Below are 24,972 nucleotides of genomic sequence, written 5' to 3'. Positions count from 1 at the left end.
ACTTCTTTTTATACTTAAATGAATCGAGCAGAAGTTTAAATAAAATCATGCACCGTTAAAGACTGTGAGGTGGCATTTCTATAGATGTATGTATAAATTGTATATATACTGTAATCGTGTCACATATCGAAAGATATAGACAATGAATAATGAAAATATAAACGACTCTCCTTCCTTCTTTGTTGCTTGTCCTATCAACAATCGATTCTCCATGTGTATATGTATAAATATTTCAAATTTAGTTGATTGTATTTTGAAACATTAAAATCCCCCAAATTTTTCATATTTTCGGTAAAGAATTTTTTTTTTCAAAAATGCGTAAGATTTCGGGGGTATGTCTATTCACAAAAAATGATTATAATTTAGCCCTGCAACCGAAAATAATTTTTTTAGAACGATTTGAAATTTTTTAATTTCGTCTGAAAATTTCACATCTTCTCGAATTTTTTTCTCGAAAATGCGTAGCAATTCGAGGGTACGTCTAACGAGCAAAAATGCTTGTAATTGACCCCTATAACTAAATATAATTTTTTTAGTATGATTTGAAATTTTGTAATTTCGTATGAAAATTTCACACCTTCTCGAATTTTTTTCTCGAAAGTGCGTAGGATTTCGAAGGTATGTCTAATGACCAAAAATGATTGCAATGGATCCCCGCAACCGAAAATAATTTTTTCAAAATGATTTGGAACTCATTAATTTTGTCGAAAAATTTTCCCGCCCAATATGTACACATAGAATTTCGAGGCAACATTTCTGGTCACAGATGATGTTTTCGGTAAAGAATTTTGTTGTCGAAGGTGCATAAGATTTCGAGGGCATGTGTATTTACCAAAAATTATTGTAATTGACGTCCTGCTATCTTGCTTTCGTCCACCAACGGCTCCCCAGATGAAACTATTTGCAACGCCATCTGGAATTGCCCGTTCGAATTTTAAATATGGAAATGACGTCATTCGTAGCATTTCGCATTCGATACAAATTCGAATATTCATTTAAACCGATTATTGATTTAACAGTACCGTTTCATTATTATAGCTTTGTTATTTGTTGAATGTCATTGTTAATAAATTTGTTACTTTTATTAATCAACGTCGATCATTTTTCATATTAGCTTCTGAAGAGGATGTGACATCAAGTCAGCTGATAGCGAGAAGTTGGGTACGATCTGTCAAGACGCCATTGTCATTGTGTAAATTTTTCTTGAAAGCTACTGTGTTGTTTGTTCTTTCGTATGACTTATCTTGTTCTGTAATTAATAGTATAGGTGTATAATTGTAAATTGTGGGTTTCTCTATATCGTTTTGATCCATTGAACGGATATAAAACATCGTGATGGGACTCATTTGTTCCACAGCACAGGTAAGTCGATTAAATTGTAAATAACGTATACGATACTCATTTTTAAAATACACCCTCGATCGTCGATTGAATAACTTTTTAAAAATGCCTCGATCTAATCTGGTCGTTGTGACATTTACTCTCCATTATTAGATGATATCATTTTCTATGTAACGAACAAAGATTAGTATACAGTTAATTATAACATTGATCACATTTTACTTCGCATCATATTAACTCTGAGAGCATAAACGTATACTCTATAATCAATGTCTTATCAAAACAAACTGTACTATATTAATATTTGCATCACAATTATTGTTTTGTATTATTGTATTCAACCCTTTCCATATTAAGTTATTAAACAATTTTAAAGTCCAAAATAACTTTTACGATGTAAGAAAATACTAGATGTTATTTTACATATTTTCTGTTCTATAGCTTGCCTGCTTGTGCGGCAGCACAGCGTGCAGTTTCTGTTGCTCTCAATGCCCGACATGTCGTAACAGCACAAGTACTCGTATCATGTATGCATTATTATTAATGCTAGGAACTATCGCTGCTTGCATTACATTGGCTCCCGGTTTACAAGATGCACTCAAAAAGGTAACATTACAACATATGGAATTGGTAAATTTCAATTAAATTATAAAGAAAAGGGGTATGTTTTCTTTTATACGAAATATTCCTGTTTTCTTTCATAGGTACCGTTTTGTGCTAACAGTACAAATTATGTCCCATCGACTTTCACCGTCGATTGCGAGTCTGCTGTTGGATATTTAGCGGTTTATAGGATATGTTTCATCATAACACTTTATTTCTTTTTGATGTCTATCATAATGATCGGCGTGAAAAGTTCTAAAGATCCTCGGGCACCTATACAGAACGGGTATGACAAAATAATATATTTTGCGTATCGAGAGCTATATGTAACGCGTAAATTGTGATTTTAGATTTTGGGCTATTAAATATCTTCTAATAATCGGTGGGATTATCGGAGCCTTTTTCATCCCTGAAAAATCATTTGGAATAACATGGATGTATTTCGGAATGATAGGTGGTTTTCTTTTTATTATTATCCAATTGATTCTTATCATTGTGTTTGCCCATTCATGGGCCGATGTGTGGGTAGGTAATTACGAAGATACAGAATCGAAAGGATGGTACGTATAACCGCGTGTATTATTGTACTTTGTTTAATTCGTAATGGATCAAAGTATATATTATTAAATAAATATAACAGGTACGCTGCGCTCTTGGGGGTAACATTGTTTAATTATGCTGTTTCTATCACGGGAGTTAGTTTACTCTTTGTATATTTTACCCATGTAAGTATCCAAACAATCTAGTTATAATTTATTTTATAGCTCGACATTTTTGACACTTACTTTATCTTTCTATTGCAGCCAGACAACTGTTCTTTGAATAAATTCTTTATATCTTTCAACTTAATCTTGTGCGTGATTGCTAGTATTGTGTCAATTCTCCCAAGCGTACAAGAACGTTATCCGCGTTCTGGTCTTCTTCAATCGTCTATCGTTTCGCTGTATGTTATTTATTTAACGTGGAGTGGAATTTCAAACAGTCCAGGTATATCTACGTACTTCAAGTATGCGTCGAATATTAACCTTTACGGGACGAACGAGATTCGTAATGGCAGAAAAATTTGCTGGCGCGAACATTTAAACGTATTATGGCGACTCGAAAAGTTGATATAGAAACGCAGTTTTAACTATGGATTGTCGGCGTTCTGAATGGGTTAATACTATTTATTTGCTTTAATGATTACCATAATTGATTCTATTCACAGACGAGGAGTGCAATCCTGGATTTTTGCAAATGTTCTCTCCCGATGATGCTAAAGCACGCAATCACGTTACTTTTGATAAAGAAAGTATTATTGGTTTAATCATCTGGTTCGGTTGTGTGCTGTATAGCTCTTTGTGCAATGCATCCAAATTATCATCAGAGATTATAATGTCTGAGAATGTTCTAGTCAAGGATAACGGAGCAGGTATGTAGAAACCAATTCACTTTTTTTATTTAAAGCTAATACAGTTTGTTTGATTTCTTTAAATTAAATGACTTAAAAATATATATGTACTCGCATATTTAGCATACTTTTAAATGACTTAATATGTTCACTTTTCTTCCATATATTTAAACGATTGATCGAAATATCTTTAATAAAATAATGTGCTTTCTTCGTACAGTCAGGAATACAGCAGACCAGTGTCTTATCAACAATGAAGGTAGGCACACACTATTACCTTTAAAATATTATTTAAATTCAGTATAGTTACCTTGGTCATTTGTTTTTTTTTTGTAATTGAAAATAGTAGCTTTTACGTTATATACATAATATTGAAATTAACATATCTACAAAAATTTTGTTTATTAATCATGAAGATTTCGAAATGCAAGCTATGATAATTTTTGTCGTAAATGATAACTCGGGGTGTCTTGCAACTAGAAAATGTAGAATTAAATTTTTTCATACGACGCTTTGTTTCCGAAAATTCTTCGAGTATTTGTCGAGTGAGCGTACAATTGTTTATGCATCGATGTGACGGATTTTGCAAAGATAAAATAATTCTATTGGACGTATATAATGATCCTGAAATAAACATATGGGTATCTTTCTACACGATCGAAAAAATCAAAAGCTCGCATGAAACGTGTACTTTCTTAAAAACGTAAATCTCACGAAAGAAATTTCATTTTACATTTTTTACCTATTTTTTCAAAATAGAATTATCAAATTTCCAGTCGTGCAATCAGTGCTAGTCATCTGGTTGCTTAGTAGTTAGCGTGTGCCTGTTTTCATTGTCTTATACTATTTTCTGTTTGATTTAAATTTTTCATTCAAGAATTCTGTTACTATATTTTCAATGCAAATATTTTCTAATATAAATTTTTATTCATAAGTCTCAATTTCATATCAAATTTCATTCTCATCAATTTTTGTTTGCTTATAGTCTTTGTTACTCGATACAAAAAGAACCCCTTTCGGTACAGGCATTGTTTCTAATCGACAACCATCGAACAAGTATTCTAAAATTGCTGCATCCCGACTTTAACCACGTTTGATTGTTTGTTTTCAAAGTGTATGTATTTATGCTTTGTAGGACTTGTTTGAGCTATCAATATTTATTCGCTTTATTGTACCGGAAGTGTTTGCTTCGAAAGACAACTCTTCCAGACTCTATCGTTATTTTATTTCTCACAACGTTCGATGCTGTATCCTCTTAAGAATAACTCTTGCGAGTTGAACTTGAACCAAGATTTAGCATCGTATTGCGAGCTATAAAATAAGTGGTTCGTGGCCTAATGCTCCTGTACCAAAAGGATCAAGATAAAGTTTAAACACGCATGTAATAACATTCGTTGCTATTGTTGTGCAATTAATCCTAACAGGAACATTTATTTGAGAAAGAAACATCATATCGTAGAACACTTTCTTTTGAGTTATTTCCCATTTTCCTAAATGTAACCAGATTATACTCCAGTAGAAGGCCGGAATCCTGATGCAGAAAGTGGAGGCGAAGCTAAAGTTTGGGACAACGAGGAGGACAAAGTAGCTTACGATTGGAGTTCATTTCATCTAATGTTCGCCCTCTCTACGTTATACGTTATGATGACTCTTACTAACTGGTACCAGTGAGTATTTGTTATACGTATCTTTTACTACAAGTGCTATACTTTAGTGTAATTATACCAATATTTTTATAGACCAAATTCCACTTTGAATACTTTGAACTCCAATGCCGCTTCGATGTGGGTAAAAATTATATCCTCCTGGATGTGTTTGGGGCTGTACGTATGGACACTGGTCAATCGTATAGCGTTTCCAAACCGAGATTTTTCTTAAATATATAAGATTCTATCACGAAACACGAAGAGTGGTAATTAGCCAGGTATACAAATTCATATAATATAGAATAACTACATTTAAAATAATTTTCAAACTCTTCTACATATATGTATTTTATTTTTATTTCTGAGCTTCCATAGAAATGTTGCATTTAAGATACATATATTTAAATTATTTCAAACACAGTTATAATATGTCTAAAACCGTTTCTTTTTTCTCTCTCTTTCTCTCTTATAATATTTAAACGAAAGTATTGTAATTATAAAATTAAATGCTACTATAATTAATAATTACTTAGCATAAGTACATATTAATATAATAAATACTTATATATTGTACCATGAAATTCTGTCTTTAATCATCTTCATTACATTTCAGTTTATTATGCGTTTAACTATAATTTTCATTGTATAAAATTTTTTGTATTGTACATTGTAACGTTGTTATATAATTAGCAAACAGTTTTTCATGTATTATTTTCGCTTTTATTTGACTTGTGTTATTCTTTTAATTTCAGTTTTTCTAATGCCTGTGTAGTTAAGAGTATTGTAAAAATATGTATAGAAAGTCCCGACGATTGTCACTGTTCTGAAAAAAACGTTAATACTCAATATATTTTTATACATTATTAAATGCAGAACGCAGAAGAATACTACTACGGGGGCCTGTGCTGCTAAAATAAACTACTAGCAATTGCTCGCGAAAACAGTAATGTTCTTCTCAAGATGGTAAAGTTTCCATTGCATTTTAATCTATGTGACAATAATATAATTATGCCCAACAGTTTTAATAAACGCACTACTTTTTACAAAAATTATGATAACTATTTATTTGCCGGTTCATTAAACCACTCAAGTTAATAATCAGTATGTTCATGATTGTCTCGATAACCAGGATATGTGAAAATAACTTGGATATACAGCAACCATTTCATTACCATACTTTCCTAATCTTGTATATCATATCCTGTACTACTTGCAAAGATTTCGGCTTAAAAAAATTCTGTTGTCCGATATAGTTGAATATATATATATATATAAAACAATGCATCAACGTGCAAATATACAAAGCCGTAAACCTAATTCTTCTAACTCATACCCAATGATGGAACTTAATCGCACTCTATTGAAACGTGTAAATTTAATTTAAATATGAAATTACACGAAACGTCCTGTACGTAGATAGACAATTACATAAGTACGAAAGATAACATGTAAGATGAGAAGTAACCCAGTTGAAACACGTACCTCCTTTATTACCGTAATTATTAGTGTATTTTCCCTTCCCTTTCATGTAGTCTATTCATGACAATGTTTCCTCGTGGGAGGACTATATAAACGTGTTTATTTCTGTTCCTCATTCTTCTGTGCCCAGCAGGAGCTCTGTAATAAATATCGCGAGTAATATTCTGATGGCTCTACTTCGTGAATCGTGTTCGAAAGTGGTATAAAGGAACCCGAATCCGTCCCTTTGTGTGTCAACTTTCCAGTTTTTTTTTTTTTTACATAAATTTTTTTTAACGTTCTTTCGACTCCTTTTATGTGGAAAAATGTGTCGGGTTTTCCTAATTCTAATAAGTACTTTCGTGTTGCGTCTAATATTGTGCGTCGGTTATGTGGTTGGTCTGTACGAATCTGCGCCGCACATTATCGTGTTTATGGTCGACGACTTGGTAAGATTGCAAGAAATATTTAGTAAAAATACAAGCGTTTGCACGTGTTAAAGAAAGCTCCGAAAATTATGGTCAATTTAAAAATATCTGTTTAAAGGCTAATACATGAAGAAAATTATTTAATTTAAAGTTTATTAATATGGCAGATAAGTGCAATGAATTTAAGATTCTTAAATAAAAATTACATTTTTCATTCATAATTTCACATTGAATAATATTTTCAAATAGCTATAAATGTAACGGTTGAAATATCATTAAAAACTACAACACTAAATGAAATGTTACTGAAAATTTCCTGAAAAATTGTTAAAAGTGTCCGATTTTATGCAAAATGGCTAATTAATCGTCATTTCGATAAAAAAAAAAGTTACCGATATATTTCTCTTTACAGTTCAAAGAAACCTCTGCAACGAATAATCGTTAATTAAAATCATGTCTGAAGTGCCTGCTAAGGACCTCTGATCGTTAAAGTAGAGATTATTATTTTAACAAATGTCTAAACATCGCTAGCGATGACAATTAGCAACATTACGAAAGAGATTCTAGAAAATTAAAAATGCTAAAAAAATAGTCCAGATACAATGTGAATATTATACGTGCACATATGTATGTAACGTGTAACCGCTTGTATATGGTTTGTGTCTGCCTACTTTGCTTAATTCGCTATGATTAATCTGTAGTAGGAAAGCGTTTTGAATTAAAATTGTCCTTAGTTAAGACAATTATCGTGGCTCGAAAATTATCCACGCCCGCGCAAATAATAAGGATGTTAGTGTATGTGACTCATCGCGGCTTCAAAACAAAAATTTTCCTCTTCCCGGTGCCACCGTATCAATTACCCCGTTTATTATGCAATCGTTTTATCTAGCACGAAATTTAAATATCTTATAGGGATGGTACGATGTCGGCTTTCACGGATCGAATCAGATACCAACGCCTAACATCGACGCACTTGGCTACAATGGAATTATATTAAACAGACACTACGTTTTACCATCTAGCACGCCATCTAGGACAGCTTTTTTTACCGGACTGTATCCAATACGTATTGGTATGTGCTTTACAAAAAAACTGATCTTAACATAACCTGAAAAGGGAAACGTACGCAAACATAATATTTCCAGCTCCATGATTCTATAATCCGCGATAAAACTTCACGTAACAAATTGAAAAAGAAATGTATCTCACTTTAACAATTCACTTTAGCAAACTTTAATCTATTGCGCCTGAATGAGATAAATTATACTTTAAATTTGGTTCTTTTTTTGCTGTTTCCTATCTCAGTATACAAACTATTTTAAAATGCATACGTAACAGACAACTGCGAATGATTTATACAGGGATGCAAGGGGATGGAATACGCGGTGGTGAACCACGTGGTCTGCCGTTGAATATAAAAATTTTACCGGAATACCTACGAGGATTAGGATACACCACGAAACTGATTGGAAAGTGGCATATGGGATACCATACGCCTCAATATACACCATTGCACAGAGGCTTCGATTCCTTCCTTGGATTCTACAATAGTCACATCACTTACTACGATTACAAATATTCGAATCAGGTAAAACGAATCAACGCGTAACAACTTGAAATTCTTGTGTTTCGGAATACAATAACAACGTGGATATTCGAAATGAATTATACGCTTCGAGCTTGGTATACACTACCGCTGACAATGGAGGTTACGTTGAGGTTAAGTCTGAGAACTAATTTGTTTGGTTCCTCGGTGAAAATTACACTAAGATTTCGGCAGTTGTTAATTAGAATTAAACGCAATTTCAGACGAACCTCCGATCCCGTGCTCGACTTTCCCGAATGCACACGTAACCTTCAATGTTTACTCGCGTCGTTCCAATACGCACCTTCGCGTTACGCACCCGATTGCACGACTACGATCGTCGATCGTTCCTCGGCTCTGCGCAGTTCACTCATGCGCAGTGATACCCGTCCATCCCCCACCACTTCTTACTCGCGGACGAGCCAAAGACGCGTTAATTCAAACATTCAAATATAATGTAATCGAATAACAAGCTTTGCTTTTTACAGACAGTTTGTTTCAACAACTTTGCACACTTTCAGAACATGAGCGGATACGACATGCACCGAGGAGACGATCCAGCCCACGGAATAAATCGCGAATACGCAACAGACTTATTCACCGACGAGGCAATTAAAATAATCGAAAATCACGAGCTTCCCAGACCCCTTTATCTCCACATATCTCATCTCGCTGTCCACGCGCCTTTGGAACAACCTACGGGCCAATACAACGATAAGGAGTTCAGCGAAATTAGCGAACCAAATCGTCGCAAATACGCTAGTACGTGAAACAAAGAGCAGAAAACTCTCTCTGCTTCCGGTGTTCTTAATTTTATCACAGTATGTATTTCAAATGCGCTTAATAATTTATAAAGCAACTTGGTTTCTATGTCTTAGAAATGGTATCGAAACTGGATGATTCGGTCGGGCATATCTTTCACGCGTTAGGCGACAAAGGAATGCTCGGGGACTCCTTGATTTTGTTTCTCACAGATAATGGTGCAGCGTCCATCGGTAGATACAGAAATTGGGGTTCAAACTACCCCTTAAGAGGGGTAAGATCGTATGAAGCGACATATTTATTTATTTATTTGATTAATTCGCCTTGTTAAACCCTTCGTGTATCTTTATATTTATGAATCAAATTGTGGCGTTTCTGAAGGTTTTCTAGCAGGTCCTGCCTTAGACGATTGGGATATTGGGAAGTCGTTTGAATATATAGCAACCAAGGGGTCGCTTGAGCGCTTGTGAGAGCGCGACCCCTCTGGTGGCGAGCATGGGAGGCGACGCCACTAAATCATATCGATGTAGCAGATGGCATATCTTTCTATTCTTTAAACATCTTTTCCATGATTTAACCACTTGAGATATTACTAAAATTTAAATCGCAAGCTGTATCGCTTGAGATTTAAATCCCGTAGGGGTTAACGAAGGGGTTAACAAGTTTAAACTGAACGAATCGCGTGTTCTCCGTGCGCTTGAAACAAATATTTTTAACCAAACGTTTCGGTTCCCTTTTGTAATGCAGACGAAGTACACATTGTACGAGGGAGGCGTGAGAGGGGTCGCGGCGTTATGGTCGCCAAGGATCCAGAAAGCAGCACGCGTTTCGAACCAACTGGTCCACATAACGGATTGGTTGCCGATTCTCTACTCAGCGGCCGGCGGTGATCTGAAAGATTTAGGCGAGATCGACGGCATCGACCAATGGCGTGTCCTGAGCGAAGGGATCGGGCGCGGCAGAGACAAGCTTTTATTAAACATCGACGAAGTTTATAAAACCGAGGGGGCGATATACAGTCGGTTCAAGCTATTACGAGGCAATTATTCATAATATTTTCTTAAAATTTCTTCGTTTTAACCTCTTCCAGGGACGAATTTTTTTTTTATTATTGACAGTAACTATTATAATAATAATACTAAACGTCCACATATGTGGCCAAGGGCGCAAAGAGATTGATCGAGAGTCAAATTTTGTTTTTAAGGTTCGTTCAATCGCGGCTATTACGATGGATATTACGGTGATTTCGGGATAACGTTGGAGACAGTGCCCTATACGGACCTCGTGCTGGATAGTTCTGTCTCTCAAGATATCACCTTTCATTTAGGGGGTCCAGTTACACAACCGAGTACAATGAAACAATTACGGCACGAAGCAACGGTCTACTGCCGTCCAAATATGACGCACTCTAGCAGACACGTGTTCACCACGTGCAACGTTACCGAATGTTTGTTCGATATAGCTACCGATCCGTGCGAAACGAACAACATTGCCTTATTGTATCCCAGGGTAAGTGATAATAAAATGCTAATTGTTTCGTTCGATCCAGCGTTAGCCACTACACTTTTCTTTTAATTACTATACTACGAGGAATAGCGAACGCGAGAGAAGAAAAGCATCCTAGCAGACATTGGATAGTCTCTTAATTTTAATGGGAGATTCTAGAGGCCAAAATAAGACGAAAATCAAGAATACATCAACAAATTAGTATTCTTGATTTTCGTCTTATTTTGGCCTCTAGAATCTCCCGTTAAAATTTTTCCCAAGGTTGACCCTAAACTCTGAACAAGAACGAAAGGGTTATTCGAGCGCTTGCGAGAGAGACGAAAGCGTAGCCGCCTGGTGGCGAGTACGGGAAGTGTCGCCATACCAGTACGGGGCTAAGAATGTTTTTTAAGCGGATTTTGTTACAGAATCGTAAACACACTGCTCGGGAATTTATAGAATATCTGAGATCGCGGTGGCCGAGATAGCTTTATACATATAATATGTAATCGTGTTCTCTTGCGAAATAACACACCGCATCATTTTCTTTATTCGTTCGTTTCGATTCCGTAGGGACGGCCGCCATATTGGATTTGTAACTTATTCATCCTTCCTCCTTCGAACTCATATCTCGCCTATACTCACGAGTTGCGCACCATTACGATTTCGTTGCTTCGGAAATTCTAATTACTAAATGACTTTCTACAAAAAAACATGCGTAACTATGGAAATTTAACGTTCTCGTTTGCAGATCGCGCGTGACTTGGATCTTTATCTGGAAAGTTATGGACGTATCTTAGTATCGCAAGTCAAATTACCCATAGATTGGTTCGCCGATCCAAGAAGAAGAAACAACACGTGGGAACCGTGGATGAACTCGGGGGCTACGATGCACGTTCCTAACGCCGCGGCAGTATTCGGACACTTGGTGTACTGCATCCACGCTTCAATCATATTTATTTCGATGTTGTTGAATAGTATAGTTTGACTCGAAATGATTTAGGGTTGGCTGATAAACCATAGCAATGAATGTGATTAGCGAGGTACAAATTGAAACGAATAAGTTCATTTCTCCGACGTCACGAAACAATAACTTGTATATTTTTGAAGTAGTACCTTTTAACGAACGATATTCATTATATTTGTTATAACTTAAATTATTGTAACGATTAATTTAATTGCGTTTAATATTTACGTGAAATCAAATGTAAAATATTTTATACTATCGAGCACCGCGTTTGCGTAATAAACATCAAATATAATTACGTTATCATTCGTTTCTAAATCTGTCGGTAACTTTGCAAATGACACGAAAATGGTAATGGGGTTTCGAGGCCCCAGAAAAATGGGTTGAAAAAATACTCTGGATGAAAGATCCATGCCTCGTCAGAACAGAAAGAATAAAACAACAGATCGAATTAAATCGTTCGTACATATTCATATTTTTCAGATTTCACAGTACGATTCGTTATCGTTATTGTTTGTTCAAAGATATCGATAATTGTGTCGTTTCTTTAAATCTCAGAGAAGATTGCAGCGATCTGTGTTATCTCACGTCAATATTGGCGTAGTTACCAAGCTAATCTATTCAAGATATCTCCTTTTATTAAAACCGAGCCAGTATTTTTTCATTTATTCGCAATTGGACGAATTGTTTGTTTATAATAATTGTCAACTTCAGACGCTGCACGTTAACCGATTACGCGTAAAAGCGTAAATACATACTACGTGTGTGTTTGGTCTACGCTCAGGGCATCGGTCGCCATTGATACGGCCCTGACAACAATGCAGTGCAACCTTCGAAATCGGATGGTTGCACGAGCGAAAGTGATAATAGGCGGACCATGGCATCCCACATTACACTTTCCCCATCCGTGTTGCAAACGGTAACAAAGTACATGTAGGTTTCATGGTACAGTTGCGTTCCCGTGGTTAAATCATTGTTATCGAGTGCACGATCCTTATCAAAAGAACCGTACCGAAACGTTTGTCACCTGCAGTTTAACCGATTCCGTGTGCCAACGTACGTGCAAATGCTCATGCTTCGCCTTTCTGTACGCCGAGTAGTATAATTAACAAATTTCCATGTTCACGTAAATATCGATCTTTTCGATCGGTGGTTCGACATTTTTATCAAAGCAAATATACGCGAAGAGAAAAAATAAATATGTCGGGTACGAAGGCACGCGTCGCGATTTTCGTATTAAGCGTGGCTGTGCTTACTGTGTGTTTCTATATTGCACTACTGCCAGCGTCGAACAAGAAGCAGTCGATTCTGCAGCGGCCACACATAATTGTTATCATCGCGGACGATCTGGTAATGCTCTTACTTTCTTCACAATTCAAATAGACGAATTTTCAAGCAGGAGTGTCGAGGAACGTCTATTATTAAATAATAGATAACCGATAAATAGAGATGACGAGTAATGGCCAAATGCGTCAGGACATCCGGCTATTTTACTATGGAAATATTATAAAACGAAATTTTATTTTACTTTTCAAATTCGAGTCTGATTGGTAACAGTGTATAATCTACTTTCCATGTATAAACTCACGAAGGTGGGCAATGGTCTGCAGGAAGTAGATTGTACTGTTACTAATCAGACTCGGTAGCCAACCTCTCATCCTTGAACTGGACTTCCAGGCATACATGTTTTTACATGACGCGAAAAGTTTGTTGATTATCTACGTTGACCGAGACTAATTAAAATTGTCCGTTAAGGGTTGGAACGACGTGAGTTTTCATGGCAGCAATGAAATACCTACGCCAAATATAGACGCTCTTGCTTATCACGGCGTAATATTGCAACGACATTACGTTCTACCGATATGTACGCCATCCAGGACAGCTTTCCTTACTGGACGCTATCCTATTCGAACAGGTACGCATCACCTACCATTTGGCAATCTTAAAAGACCACGATATCGTCCGTGAAATGTGTTTTATGTTTATTAAAATGGCGAAAAAGTTTCGTGCAATATATTTGGTTTAAGTATACAATTCCGATGGTCCATATACCACAGACCTGGTATACGAATAGACCTTTCACTTTATGGATTTTCGCTGCCCAATCTGACTGCCATACCGACCTGAAAATTCGGAGGTGATTCTAGCGGCCTCCTCTCATGGATGGCGGTCAGTTGAGAAACTATTCACTGAATTAGTATTGATAGCTAGCCAACTGTAGTTTGTATGTAACCACATGTAATTTGACTATGGAAGGGATTAAAATTCATTTCTGAATCTGTTGGTAACGTTGCGAATGACGCGAAAATGGTAATGGGGATTCGAGACCCCATAAAAATGGGCCGAAAAAATACATTGGATGAAAGATCTAGTCGTATACTTCGTTTCTGGCAATACTCTAGAATCTTTGATGAATCAATGAGAATCAGAACTAACCTAGCGAAGAAGCACTATATTTATGATGATCCATGCAAACCGGATCGTAGCCAGTTTGCTAATATTATTTAGTTCTTAATTAATAATTGCATTACCCAGCTAAGAGTGATACGATTATTAATTACACGTTAAATAATATTACCCAGGTCTCACCTCGTGGAGGTTGCTGCGAATGTAGACCTGCCCTAACCGATTCCCAACTACCCTCCATTAATAAAGATCTTCTGTGAAAGAAACAAACGAAAGTGCAACCGATGAAAGATGCACAACCAACGAAGAGAGTTGAAAGAGTTTCCAAAAGAATTTGTCTTCAAATAAACATTACCTGTCTAACATAACGCCTGACCAAACACTTGGCTAATTATAAATCTAAATTCGTTTATTATATCAAGAAACAATTGTAAATTCGCAGCCATTAGCTCGGTGTTGCCCACGGCAGAAAAGCTTTTTTCTCGTGGGTAACACCGATTACCAGGTCTCACCACGTGGAGGTTGCTGCGAGTGGAGACCCGAAGGGAGATAGATGGAATCAAAGTTCCATCGATCTCCCTTTTACATTCTTACAAGCTAGATTACCAAACTAGAGAGATAGAAGGAAGCAACGTTCCTTCGATCTTCCAGTTTAGTCGTACCGAGTAATTATTTTGTTTAAAAAGGGGTGAAGCTATATCGTAGGATACGCGACGCGACGCGATACGACGCGATGTCGATCAGCAGTGATCGACGCAAGGAACGAGATACGCGACACGCGAACCGAGTACCTGGTCAAAAGATTCAGCTCCGTTGCCTCTCGGCAAGTCCAATCGAAGGGGAAGCGAATCGACGCACCCGGCACAGAGGATCCCCATTTCTCCCACGCATCCCATTGGGAGCCAGATGGACCCAACTCAGGACGGCTGACTGAGAGAGGGAACGTGAGTCGGGGCTACCGTAGACAGGAACAGTCCCTGATCCCCTCTACGGCCGAAATACTCTTCCCTTTGGATCGTCTCGCCAGAGGACGGCAACTGACCCTTCGGATCAGCTAAACGGACGATCACTTGCTTTCTACATCAAAGCAGTGGTGACCGGAACGAGAAACGGGAGAACCGGGTGAACGAGAAGCTAGTTGGTAAGTAAAAGAATTACTTGGCGTCGATGCTTATATCTAATACAAATGTACCAAGCAATTATTTTGTTTAGAAACGGGGTGAAGCTAAATTATGGGATTCGCGACGCGACGCGATTGCTGTCACATGTTTCGATCGATGAAACAGCGGTGATCGCAGCAAGAAACGAGAGAACGAGTGAACGGGTGAAGCTAAGTTAATAATTGCTTGGTATCGCGACCTTAAAAATAAATTTATACTAAGGGCCCTGGAGATAAATGTCCCTCGATGTCCAACGTTGTCGTCCCACGATGATTGAGGTCTGTAAGCAAGCTGAAACTAAAAAAGTCTACATTTGCGATTAGTTACAGAGTCAAATATAATAAATTGGGGAACGCGAAGTTGTGAAATAAAATAAATGGATCCAATGAAACCAGTGACGTAAAATAGACATGGTCAAGAGCACAACATATACCATAAGCAACGTTTAAGACAAGAATAAAACAGAGGAACGAACACATTCACAAACAAGGAGCCAGAAGTAAAATATGTAAGAAGACCAGACAAACGTAAACGTGGCGAAACGATAGATTCAAGCCCAGCAGACATTTGAACGTCGAAAAAAAGACGTGCAATATAGAATGTGCATCGAACAAACCAAGCAAGGAACAAGTAATGAAATATGGAAGGAGGCCAAAGAAAGAAAGAAAGAAGCCCCACGTTCAAGCCCAACAGATGCTCGAAGGTCGAAAAGGAAATTAGAGAGGAGAGATTCGGAACTCTCTCACTACTCGTCACTAATGGTCAATATTGGTCAGTACTGGTCACCAAAACTGACCAGTACTCGGCCAGTGGTCAGTAGTGATGAGTGAAGGTGGAGCGCGGACCCACGAGGGTCCGTCACGTCCGCCAGCCCAGAGAAAGAGTGAAAGAGTGCTCGCCGCCTGCAGCTAGCCTCAGGCAGAACAGTTAAAGGGGTGGGGATGACCGACCTTGGCGAGTTCACCAACCCATGAACGGTTAACCGTGCCTTTGACCGAAAAATGAATATTCTACGCAAAATGGTATTAAAATAATTATTTATACAACCTACGCTATCGAGCATTATTTTAACTATTGCTTGATGTTAATTAATAATTATTGCAAACAACAGATATGAAAATATGGAGAAATTCGTGGAGACTGAAAGTTTCTTTGAATTTCTGTCGAGAACCAAGGTCGTACATCACGTATTCGTTTCTTCGATCTTCTGTCCTTGATACGATACTTTCTTTTGTATAAGTTTTCGAGATATACCTCGTGTATATTTCGCATATCATCAAAAGAAAAACGGTAGCTTGTATTTCTTTTACAATCGCGATTCCTACCTGGGATTACCTCGTCGAGAATTTTTTTTCTCGACAATGCTTAGGATTTCAAGGATACGTCTATTATCAAAAATGATTCTAATTGATCCCCGCAACCGAAAATAATTTTTCCAAAACTGTTTGAAATTTTTTAATACAATACGTATAATCATTTTAATATTTCTTTAATATTTTTAAACCGTTCCAATTGACCGACACGAGAATTGTTCTCGCATGTTGCGAGATTAAACCCCTCGATGCTTGAATATTTTCCAAATTTACGATTCAAAATACACAACTTCCCTTTGTGTGCATTAATGCGTGTTTTGTTGGGTGTTGCAACATATTGTTTTGCGATTTTAATGACACAGATTAAGTATCTTAATTAGAATCCTATATAATTTACTTAGAAGAAATGAAAAACGAAAACTTATACAAAAGAAAGTATCGTATCAAGGACAGAATATCGAAGAAACGAGTACGTAAAATGTACGACCTTGGTTCTCGACAGAAATTCAAAGAAACTTCCAGTCTCCTCGAATTTGTCCATATTTTCATACATATTGTTTGCAATAATTATTAATTAACATCAAGCAATAGTTAAAATAATGCTCCATAGCGTAGGATGTATAAATAATTATTTTAATACCATTTTACGTAGAATATTCATTTTTCGGTCAAAGGCACGGTTAACGGTTAATGGGTTGGTGAACTCGCCAAGGTCGGTCATCCCCACCCCTCTAACTGTTCTGCCTGAGGCTACCTGCCGGCGGCGAGCACTCTCTCACTCTTTCTCTAGGCTGGCGGACGTGACGGACCCTCGTGGGTCCGCGCTCCACCTTCACTCATCACTACTGACCACTGGCCGAGTACTGGTCAGTTTTGGTGACCAGTACTGACCAATATTGACCATTAGTGACGAGTAGTGAGAGAGTTCCGAATCTCTCCTCTCTAATTTCCTTTTCGACCTTCGAGCATCTGTTGGGCTTGAACGTGGGGCTTCTTTCTTTCTTTCTTTGGCCTCCTTCCATATTTCATTACTTGTTCCTTGCTTGGTTTGTTCGATGCACATTCTATATTGCACGTCTTCTTTTTCGACGTTCAAATGTCTGCTGGGCTTGAATCTATCGTTTCGCCACGTTTACGTTTGTCTGGTCTTCTTACATATTTTACTTCTGGCTCCTTGTTTGTGAATGTGTTCGTTCCTCTGTTTTATTCTTGTCTTAAACGTTGCTTATGGTATATGTTGTGCTCTTGTCCATGTCTATTTTACGTCACTGGTTTCATTGGATCCATTTATTTTATTTCACAACTTCGCGTTCCCCAATTTATTATATTTGACTCTGTAACTAATCGCAAATGTAGACTTTTTTAGTTTCAGCTTGCTTACAGACCTCCATCATCGTGGGACGACAACGTTGGACATCGAGGGACATTTATCTCCAGGGCCCTTAGTATAAATTTATTTTTAAGGTCGCGATACCAAGCAATTATTAACTTAGCTTCACCCGTTCACTCGTTCTCTCGTTTCTTGCTGCGATCACCGCTGTTTCATCGATCGAAACATGTGACAGCATCGCGTCGCGTCGCGAATCCTATAATTTAGCTTCACCCCGTTTCTAAACAAAATAATTGCTTGGTACATTTGTATTAGATATAAGCATCGACGCCAAGTAATTCTTTTACTTACCAACTAGCTTCTCGTTCACCCGGTTCTCCCGTTTCTCGTTCCGGTCACCACTGCTTTGATGTAGAAAGCAAGTGATCGGCCGTTTAGCTGATCCGAAGGGTCAGTTGCCGTCCTCTGGCGAGACGATCCAAAGGGAAGAGTATTTCGGCCGTAGAGGGGATCAGGGACTGTTCCTGTCTACGGTAGCCCCGACTCACGTTCCCTCTCTCAGTCAGCCGTCCTGAGTTGGGTCCATCTGGCTCCCAATGGGATGCGTGGGAGAAATGGGGATCCTCTGTGCCGGGTGCGTCGATTCGCTTCCCCTTCGATTGGACTTGCCGAGAGGCAACGGAGCTGAATCTTTTGACCAGGTACTCGGTTCGCGTGTCGCGTATCTCGTTCCTTGCGTCGATCACTGCTGATCGACATCGCGTCGTATCGCGTCGCGTCGCGTATCCTACGATATAGCTTCACCCCTTTTTAAACAAAATAATTACTCGGTACGACTAAACTGGAAGATCGAAGGAACGTTGCTTCCTTCTATCTCTCTAGTTTGGTAATCTAGCTTGTAAGAATGTAAAAGGGAGATCGATGGAACTTTGATTCCATCTATCTCCCTTCGGGTCTCCACTCGCAGCAACCTCCACGTGGTGAGACCTGGTAATCGGTGTTACCCACGAGAAAAAAGCTTTTCTGCCGTGGGCAACACCGAGCTAATGGCTGCGAATTTACAATTGTTTCTTGATATAATAAACGAATTTAGATTTATAATTAGCCAAGTGTTTGGTCAGGCGTTATGTTAGACAGGTAATGTTTATTTGAAGACAAATTCTTTTGGAAACTCTTTCAACTCTCTTCGTTGGTTGTGCATCTTTCATCGGTTGCACTTTCGTTTGTTTCTTTCACAGAAGATCTTTATTAATGGAGGGTAGTTGGGAATCGGTTAGGGCAGGTCTACATTCGCAGCAACCTCCACGAGGTGAGACCTGGGTAATATTATTTAACGTGTAATTAATAATCGTACCACTCTTAGCTGGGTAATGCAATTATTAATTAAAAACTAAATAATATTAGCAAATTGGCTGCGATCCGGTTTGCATAGATCATCATAAATATAGAGCTTCCTCGCTAGGTTAGTTCTGATTCTCATTGATTCATCAAAGATTCTAGAGTATTGCCAGAAACGAGGTATATGAGTAGATCCCTCATCCAATGTATTCTTTCGGCCCATTTTTATGGGGTCACGAAACCCCATTACCATTTTCGCGTCATTCGCAACGTTACCAACAGATTCAACTCTCATGTATGATGGTAACGTTGCGAGTGACACGGAAATGGTAATGGGGTTTCGAGACCCCATAAAAATGGTCCGAAAAAATACGTTGTGTGAAAGGTGTGCTAGCATATCTCGTCTGTGCATATACCATCGACATTTAAAATATAATTTTTAATAATTATTCATTTAAAAGAAGAGCTAGGGTGCACTTGTTCTCTTTTTGAGGGATTGACAAAGATATACCTAATCGAACGAAATGTAGTATTTTTTTATACAATCTTTTCGATAATTCAAAGAGGAATTCAATACGAGAGTAAAATGATCATTATCATTTCCATGACACTTCCTATATTATCGAGTCAGACTGGAATACTATTTCAGCACACCTAGCGTAATGAATTGAAACCATATAGCACGAGAAATAATTTCGAAAGCGTTAACAATTAGGTTAGAATAACGTCATCTCCGAGCATATAATTAAATATGTTAAGCGATCTGTATTATTCATATCTTTTCTTGTTATCTCTTTTGGTTTTTACAACAATTAACCCTTTGCCGTCCCACTGACGCTGCTACAGCGACAAACATACGAATATGTATACATAATATGCACACAACTTGGTCCAAATTTAATTTACAGTAATGCAAAATGAATAAACGAAACGAGATAATAAATATTTTTTAATTTTTCTGAGAAAAAACGAACACTTTCGATTCTCAGAAGCACCACCACAAAGTTGCTTTCAAGTTACTAGTTGTTCACAACTAGTTGAAAACAATTCGTGGAGTGCATAGGGTTAATAACTTTTATTTAATTAAATTTATTATATATGGTTGTCTAACCTTCGAAAGAATAAGGCAGCTACAGGATATCCAGTGTCCGGATAAAAACGATCCGGACGACGAAAGTTACGACAAAGTTTCTTGGTTGGGACTTACTCTTCTTTCCACTTTCGATCGTTTTATGGGATTTATTCGTCATCTGATCCAATAGGTGGCTGTCCATAGAGTTTGTTATAAGAAACTGACACCAATAAAGCTTGTGTAATATCCTCGCGGATCCTTGTCGATCATCGCGAAGTATTTCCTCCAAAACCGTGATCGGGTTACTAAAATGGCGGGATTTTGCGCATTACGCAATAGCCCCTTCCCGCCTTTCCGGCACACCACGATTATTTCACATTATTCACATTATTTCGATTCGACGTACATATCAGCACTGAAAACCACGTTTATATCGACGACGATTATCAAATATCGACACTCAAGCGCAGATTATATAGAATAGACGTTACATGCAACGTTGCATCGTACGGATTAGGTTAGGTTACTCTTTACCATTCCCGTGTCACTTCCAACGTTATCGGTTCACACCAGAATTCGAATTTCGCACTCTGAATGTTTAGAATTGCAACTAAATATTGGGAAAATTTAATTATATCGAAAGCAATAGAAATTGAATCTCATGAGCAGCTCTAAAAGAAACCCGGACACATAGGGCATTAATAGGATATTAATTAGGAGCAACATCTATTCGAATTTTTTTCTGGAAAGTGGGTAGGATTTCGAGGGTATGTCTAATGACCAAAAATGATTGCAATCAACCCCTGCAACAGAAAATAATTTTTCCAGAACGATTCGAAATTTTTTTTTTCGTCGAAAAATTCCACACCTTCTCGAATTTTTTTCTGGAAAGTGGATAGGATTTCGAGGGTATGTCTAACGACCAAAAATGATTGTAATCGACCCCCGCAACCGAAAATAATTTTTTCAAAATGATTCGAAATTCTTTAATTTTGTCGAAAATCAAAAAATTGTCATTCTTGATTTTCGTCTTATTTTGACCTCCAGAATTCCCATGGGTGGTCGAACACCCTGTATACGTATTGGTAACGTGAAAATCGAACGTCGTGTTACCACGGTATATCATTAAAACGCATACTAATCGACCGGTCGACTATGCAAACAGACGCCAACGGTCTAATCACATTATATTAATCATACTGGTTCGCCACGTAAAGTATGCACCGTAACAATAATAATAAATCGATCCTAGTCTTTATACTTTTGACAGATAATGAATCTTCATTTGTACGGCAGATATTAGAAAGCACGTTTTTACCGTAGGCATGCAAGGCTATCCGCTGAAGGCGGGCGAACCACGCGCAATACCTCTGAATAATACTCTTCTGCCGGAATATCTACGACAATTGGGGTACGCCAATCATCTCGTTGGAAAGTGGCACGTTGGTTATTACAGCGACTATCACACGCCGGTGCATCGAGGCTTCGACACCTTCTTTGGATACTATAACGGCTACATTACATACTTTAATCACACCACCGTGCAAAATGTAAGTCGTATTTATCTGTAAACGTCGTCACGGTTCTTCGAACAAATTCTGGAAACAAAGAGATCAAGAGATCTATCTTTCTTTCTGGGTATGATTGGGGCTGCTGCCTGCCCCCCTTTTCCCCTGTTTTTAGACTCTCCTTGGATCGTCGTCTTAACACTATACACTTGAAAATTAAAAAATACAACAATAATGTAAATAAAACAGATATTTAATTGAATTTGTTTCAATTTGCCCTACTTTTTAGCTAACGTAAATTTCAAATAAAACACTTAACACATTACCGACCGATAGCCTATTAATCGACTTTTTTACCGGCCAACACTTACCGACCGATAGCGTATTAATAAACTTTTTTACCGACCAACGCTTACCGACCGATAGCTGATTAATCAACCGCTACCGGTCGGTAAAGTGTTAAAAGCGTTGGAAGCTGCTGGTAACAAAATTCAAATATAATTCGGAGTGCAAAGGGTTAAGTCTCACCACGTGTTGTATCGCTGTATTTTATTTTACAAATAAATCTTGCATTTTCTCTTTTACTTAATCTGGGCGAAGAACCGTGTCTGAACCTACAAACCAACAATTCACAATCTATTTTTATGTAAACAATAGACATACACGTATAATGGTAATTTACAGAATTACACTGGATACGATCTGCACTACGATATCCCTGGTAAACTGTCCGTAGATTATAATAACGAATATATTACCGATCTTATAACGGAGAGAGCAGAAAGTATAATAACGAATCACGATCGTGAGAAACCACTTTATCTACAATTGGCCCACGTTGCTCCTCATTCCAGCGATTCGAAAGACGTGATGGAAGTTCGCGACGCGGTGGAAGTGAACTCCACTCTACGCCACATCGAAGACTTCGACAGAAGAAAATTTGGAGGTGCATAATTGATAGTATCTCGAAGAATACGAGTTATATTTCGATCGACTTAACTTCTCTTATAATTACTTTTTATCAAAGGAGAGAAAACATATACCTTCTAAACGAATAACAACGATTGTCTCATCTATTTGTAAATTAATATTTAGCGTGCCCCAAATTTCTAAAACAAGTTGATTCGCGAATGGGTGAATTTCGAACGAAAGATCTGTAATATTGCAGTAATATTTCAGGTGTTGTTACTGCACTGGACGAGTCTGTCGGCAGAATAATGAAGGCGTTGAGGGAAACGCGGATGTTGGAGAATTCGATCGTCGTATTCATGTCCGACAATGGCGCACAAACTGTGGGACTTTTAGAGAACTTTGGATCGAACTATCCTCTACGAGGGGTAACAAATTGAATTCCTTCAACACATTGACTCCCACGTCACCCACTTTTCACCAAGGAGTTAAAAAAATTAATTCTCAAGATTAGATGTAAAAGAAAATGAAGCTAGGGCCCTTGAATTTTAACGAGTCTGTGAAAATAAATTCCATAACAAATTCTTGGTATGCTAGTATGCTAGTTCCAGTTGTCTAAAAACAAAATTTAATTTTCCTTTTAATTTGAGGGGTCTGGCAGTCAACGTGTTGATATCTGACGATAACTATCGCGCTCGCCGATAGAGGGACGCGCTCGACCTTTGCCTCTCTCACAAGTACTCGACAAACACACTTCTCGACCTGCTCCAAATAATACACAAGTTGTATCGAGTAATCGTGTTGCGTATAAAAGAAACGTCTCATAAAAATAGTACATATACGTATAATAAAATAATAATAGAAACAGAGTTATTATTAATAAAAACGCACGTGTCTAAATTTGATTCAGAGAAGTGTACAGTACATAAAAAAAAATAGAATAGAAAGAGTGCATTTAAAATATAGAATTTATTTCTAATATTATGTTGTATCGATTAAAAATTTTTAGAAGAGTTTTTTAAACGATATTTCAGTTGAAGTTCACCCTTTTCGAGGGTGGAGTTCGCGGCGTGGCGTGCATCTATTCGCCTTTGATAAAACACGCCTCGAGAATTTCTAATCGTTTGTTCCACGTGACGGATTGGTTGCCAACGTTCTACTCGGCCGCAGGCGGCGATTTGGACGATTTGGAGAAAAATCTCGACGGTACCGATCAGTGGCTCACCATCGTCTCCGAAAATGAGACCAATCGAACGGATCTATTGCTAAACATCGACGAAGTTGAAGATACTTCGGCTGCTTTGATCGGAAAATATAAACTGATCAATGGTAATGGAAAACTGTGATCCTCGTTCACACGTGTATAAAGGCGTGATTCCACTGAGGCAACATGTCGACGTTATGTAGACACTTGACATGTGTATTTGCTACACACTCGTTTGTTTCCTTCCTGAAATAAAGAAATGCGGGATTATTTGATATTGTTTTGTCGAATCGACAACATTGAACATGTCGAGCAATGTCGTCAGTTAATTACAAGTCGCATAGTGTTGCCTCAGTGGAATCATACCTTTAGAATTTAATATCTCTGTTCGTATTTTTGTTTCAAGGAGCGAAACTCCAGTACGGCGACTACTATGGAGACAGTGGTATAAATGAATTCTACCCAGAGTACGATGCATCGAATGTTTTACGATCGCTTGCAGGTTCCGCGATTACAGACACGTCGAAGTCTACGTTGAAACTGGAGGAGATGATTAAGCTACGAAAAGAGGCGACGGTGATTTGCACGAATTTCACAACGCACCCAAAATGTTTGGACAGGTGTTTGTTCGACGTGTACAGCGATCCTTGCGAAACCACGGATTTGTCTTTCGCGTATCCAAAGGCAGGTTGGATCGAAATTAACATTTTTCATTTGTGTTTACCCCCTTTTTTACAAATACGATTTTCACACTTTTTACTTCTTAAAATTTTCACTTCTTTTTAGCCCTTTTTTACAAATCCGATTTTCATACTTTTTAGTTCTTACAAGGGATTATATTTTGTTTAAAAATTGTTTCGTTTATAGATCGTCGACAAGCTGCTTCTCTATATAGAGAGGTATAAGAAGGTTTTGGTGCGTCAAACGAACGCACCAGTGGATCCAGCCTCTTTACCCGAACACTTCAATGGAACATGGATGCCCTGGATAGTACTGGATACATAATAATTATTTTGCAATACAAGATAAGATTACAAATCGTTCGTTCAAAGTGGCTAGAATCCTGG

The 24,972-nt window shown here is 37.7% G+C and overlaps 3 protein-coding genes and 1 long non-coding RNA gene across 11 annotated transcripts; 3 read left to right on the top strand and 1 right to left on the bottom strand.

The window, feature by feature from the left end:
- Positions 1-1,149: 1,149 nt before the first annotated feature.
- LOC122396572 (probable serine incorporator) lies at positions 1,150-6,446 on the top strand. 6 transcript variants are annotated; one of them, XM_043395105.1, is made up of 11 exons: positions 1,150-1,362; positions 1,783-1,947; positions 2,046-2,230; positions 2,295-2,504; positions 2,585-2,669; positions 2,748-2,931; positions 3,152-3,355; positions 3,555-3,593; positions 4,854-5,001; positions 5,074-5,258; positions 5,733-6,446. In XM_043395105.1, the coding sequence occupies exons 1-10, from the start codon at positions 1,336-1,338 to the stop codon at positions 5,210-5,212; spliced, it is 1,386 nt and encodes a 461-aa protein (XP_043251040.1). In that variant the 5' UTR covers positions 1,150-1,335; the 3' UTR covers positions 5,213-5,258; positions 5,733-6,446. The 6 variants fall into 6 exon arrangements, with proteins under 6 accessions (XP_043251040.1, XP_043251039.1, XP_043251038.1 ...); XM_043395104.1 differs by having other exon boundaries at positions 4,851-5,001; XM_043395103.1 differs by having other exon boundaries at positions 4,839-5,001.
- On the bottom strand, positions 5,231-20,793 carry LOC122396573. Of its 3 annotated transcripts, XR_006259054.1 has the most exons (4): positions 8,682-8,845; positions 8,306-8,408; positions 6,463-6,597; positions 5,231-5,803 (listed from the first exon to the last, which is right to left on the bottom strand). It is a non-coding gene; the product is annotated as an uncharacterized LOC122396573 (long non-coding RNA). The 3 variants fall into 3 exon arrangements; XR_006259055.1 differs by lacking the exons at positions 8,306-8,408; positions 8,682-8,845 and adding an exon at positions 20,324-20,793; XR_006259053.1 differs by lacking the exon at positions 8,306-8,408.
- Positions 6,574-12,324, top strand: LOC122396570 (arylsulfatase B-like). Its single transcript, XM_043395101.1, has 8 exons — positions 6,574-6,887; positions 7,779-7,938; positions 8,228-8,454; positions 8,973-9,213; positions 9,330-9,487; positions 9,961-10,252; positions 10,418-10,722; positions 11,450-12,324. Exons 1-8 carry the CDS (start codon positions 6,765-6,767, stop codon positions 11,684-11,686), a joined length of 1,743 nt encoding a protein of 580 aa, XP_043251036.1. The 5' UTR covers positions 6,574-6,764; the 3' UTR covers positions 11,687-12,324.
- Positions 12,544-24,972, top strand: LOC122396571 (arylsulfatase B-like). Its single transcript, XM_043395102.1, has 8 exons — positions 12,544-13,015; positions 13,421-13,580; positions 21,608-21,834; positions 22,477-22,738; positions 22,972-23,129; positions 23,736-24,030; positions 24,312-24,589; positions 24,773-24,972. Exons 1-8 carry the CDS (start codon positions 12,866-12,868, stop codon positions 24,908-24,910), a joined length of 1,668 nt encoding a protein of 555 aa, XP_043251037.1. The 5' UTR covers positions 12,544-12,865; the 3' UTR covers positions 24,911-24,972.

The sequence above is a fragment of the Colletes gigas genome, unplaced genomic scaffold (genome assembly GCF_013123115.1).
Source record: "Colletes gigas isolate AHSC1104 unplaced genomic scaffold, ASM1312311v1 Colletes_gigas_Sc00007, whole genome shotgun sequence".
Taxonomy (NCBI): Eukaryota; Metazoa; Arthropoda; class Insecta; order Hymenoptera; family Colletidae; genus Colletes; species Colletes gigas.
This window is presented reverse-complemented; position numbering and strand designations above follow the sequence as displayed.

Excerpts from the sequence above, each read along its gene's own strand:
- LOC122396572 (XM_043395103.1), top strand. The coding sequence starts at position 1,336 with ATGGGACTCATTTGTTCCACAGCACAG. Across the intron at positions 3,356-3,554 it reads AGTCAAGGATAACGGAGCAG|TCAGGAATACAGCAGACCAG; the intron begins GTATGTAGAAAC and ends TTCTTCGTACAG. Across the intron at positions 5,002-5,073 it reads ACTCTTACTAACTGGTACCA|ACCAAATTCCACTTTGAATA; the intron begins GTGAGTATTTGT and ends ATATTTTTATAG.
- LOC122396570 (XM_043395101.1), top strand. The coding sequence starts at position 6,765 with ATGTGTCGGGTTTTCCTAATTCTAATAAGTACTTTCGTGTTGCGTCTA. Across the intron at positions 7,939-8,227 it reads ACTGTATCCAATACGTATTG|GGATGCAAGGGGATGGAATA; the intron begins GTATGTGCTTTA and ends TGATTTATACAG. Across the intron at positions 9,214-9,329 it reads AAATCGTCGCAAATACGCTA|AAATGGTATCGAAACTGGAT; the intron begins GTACGTGAAACA and ends TCTATGTCTTAG.
- LOC122396571 (XM_043395102.1), top strand. The coding sequence starts at position 12,866 with ATGTCGGGTACGAAGGCACGCGTCGCGATTTTCGTATTAAGCGTGGCT. Across the intron at positions 13,016-13,420 it reads TTATCATCGCGGACGATCTG|GGTTGGAACGACGTGAGTTT; the intron begins GTAATGCTCTTA and ends TTGTCCGTTAAG. Across the intron at positions 22,739-22,971 it reads CGACAGAAGAAAATTTGGAG|GTGTTGTTACTGCACTGGAC; the intron begins GTGCATAATTGA and ends GTAATATTTCAG.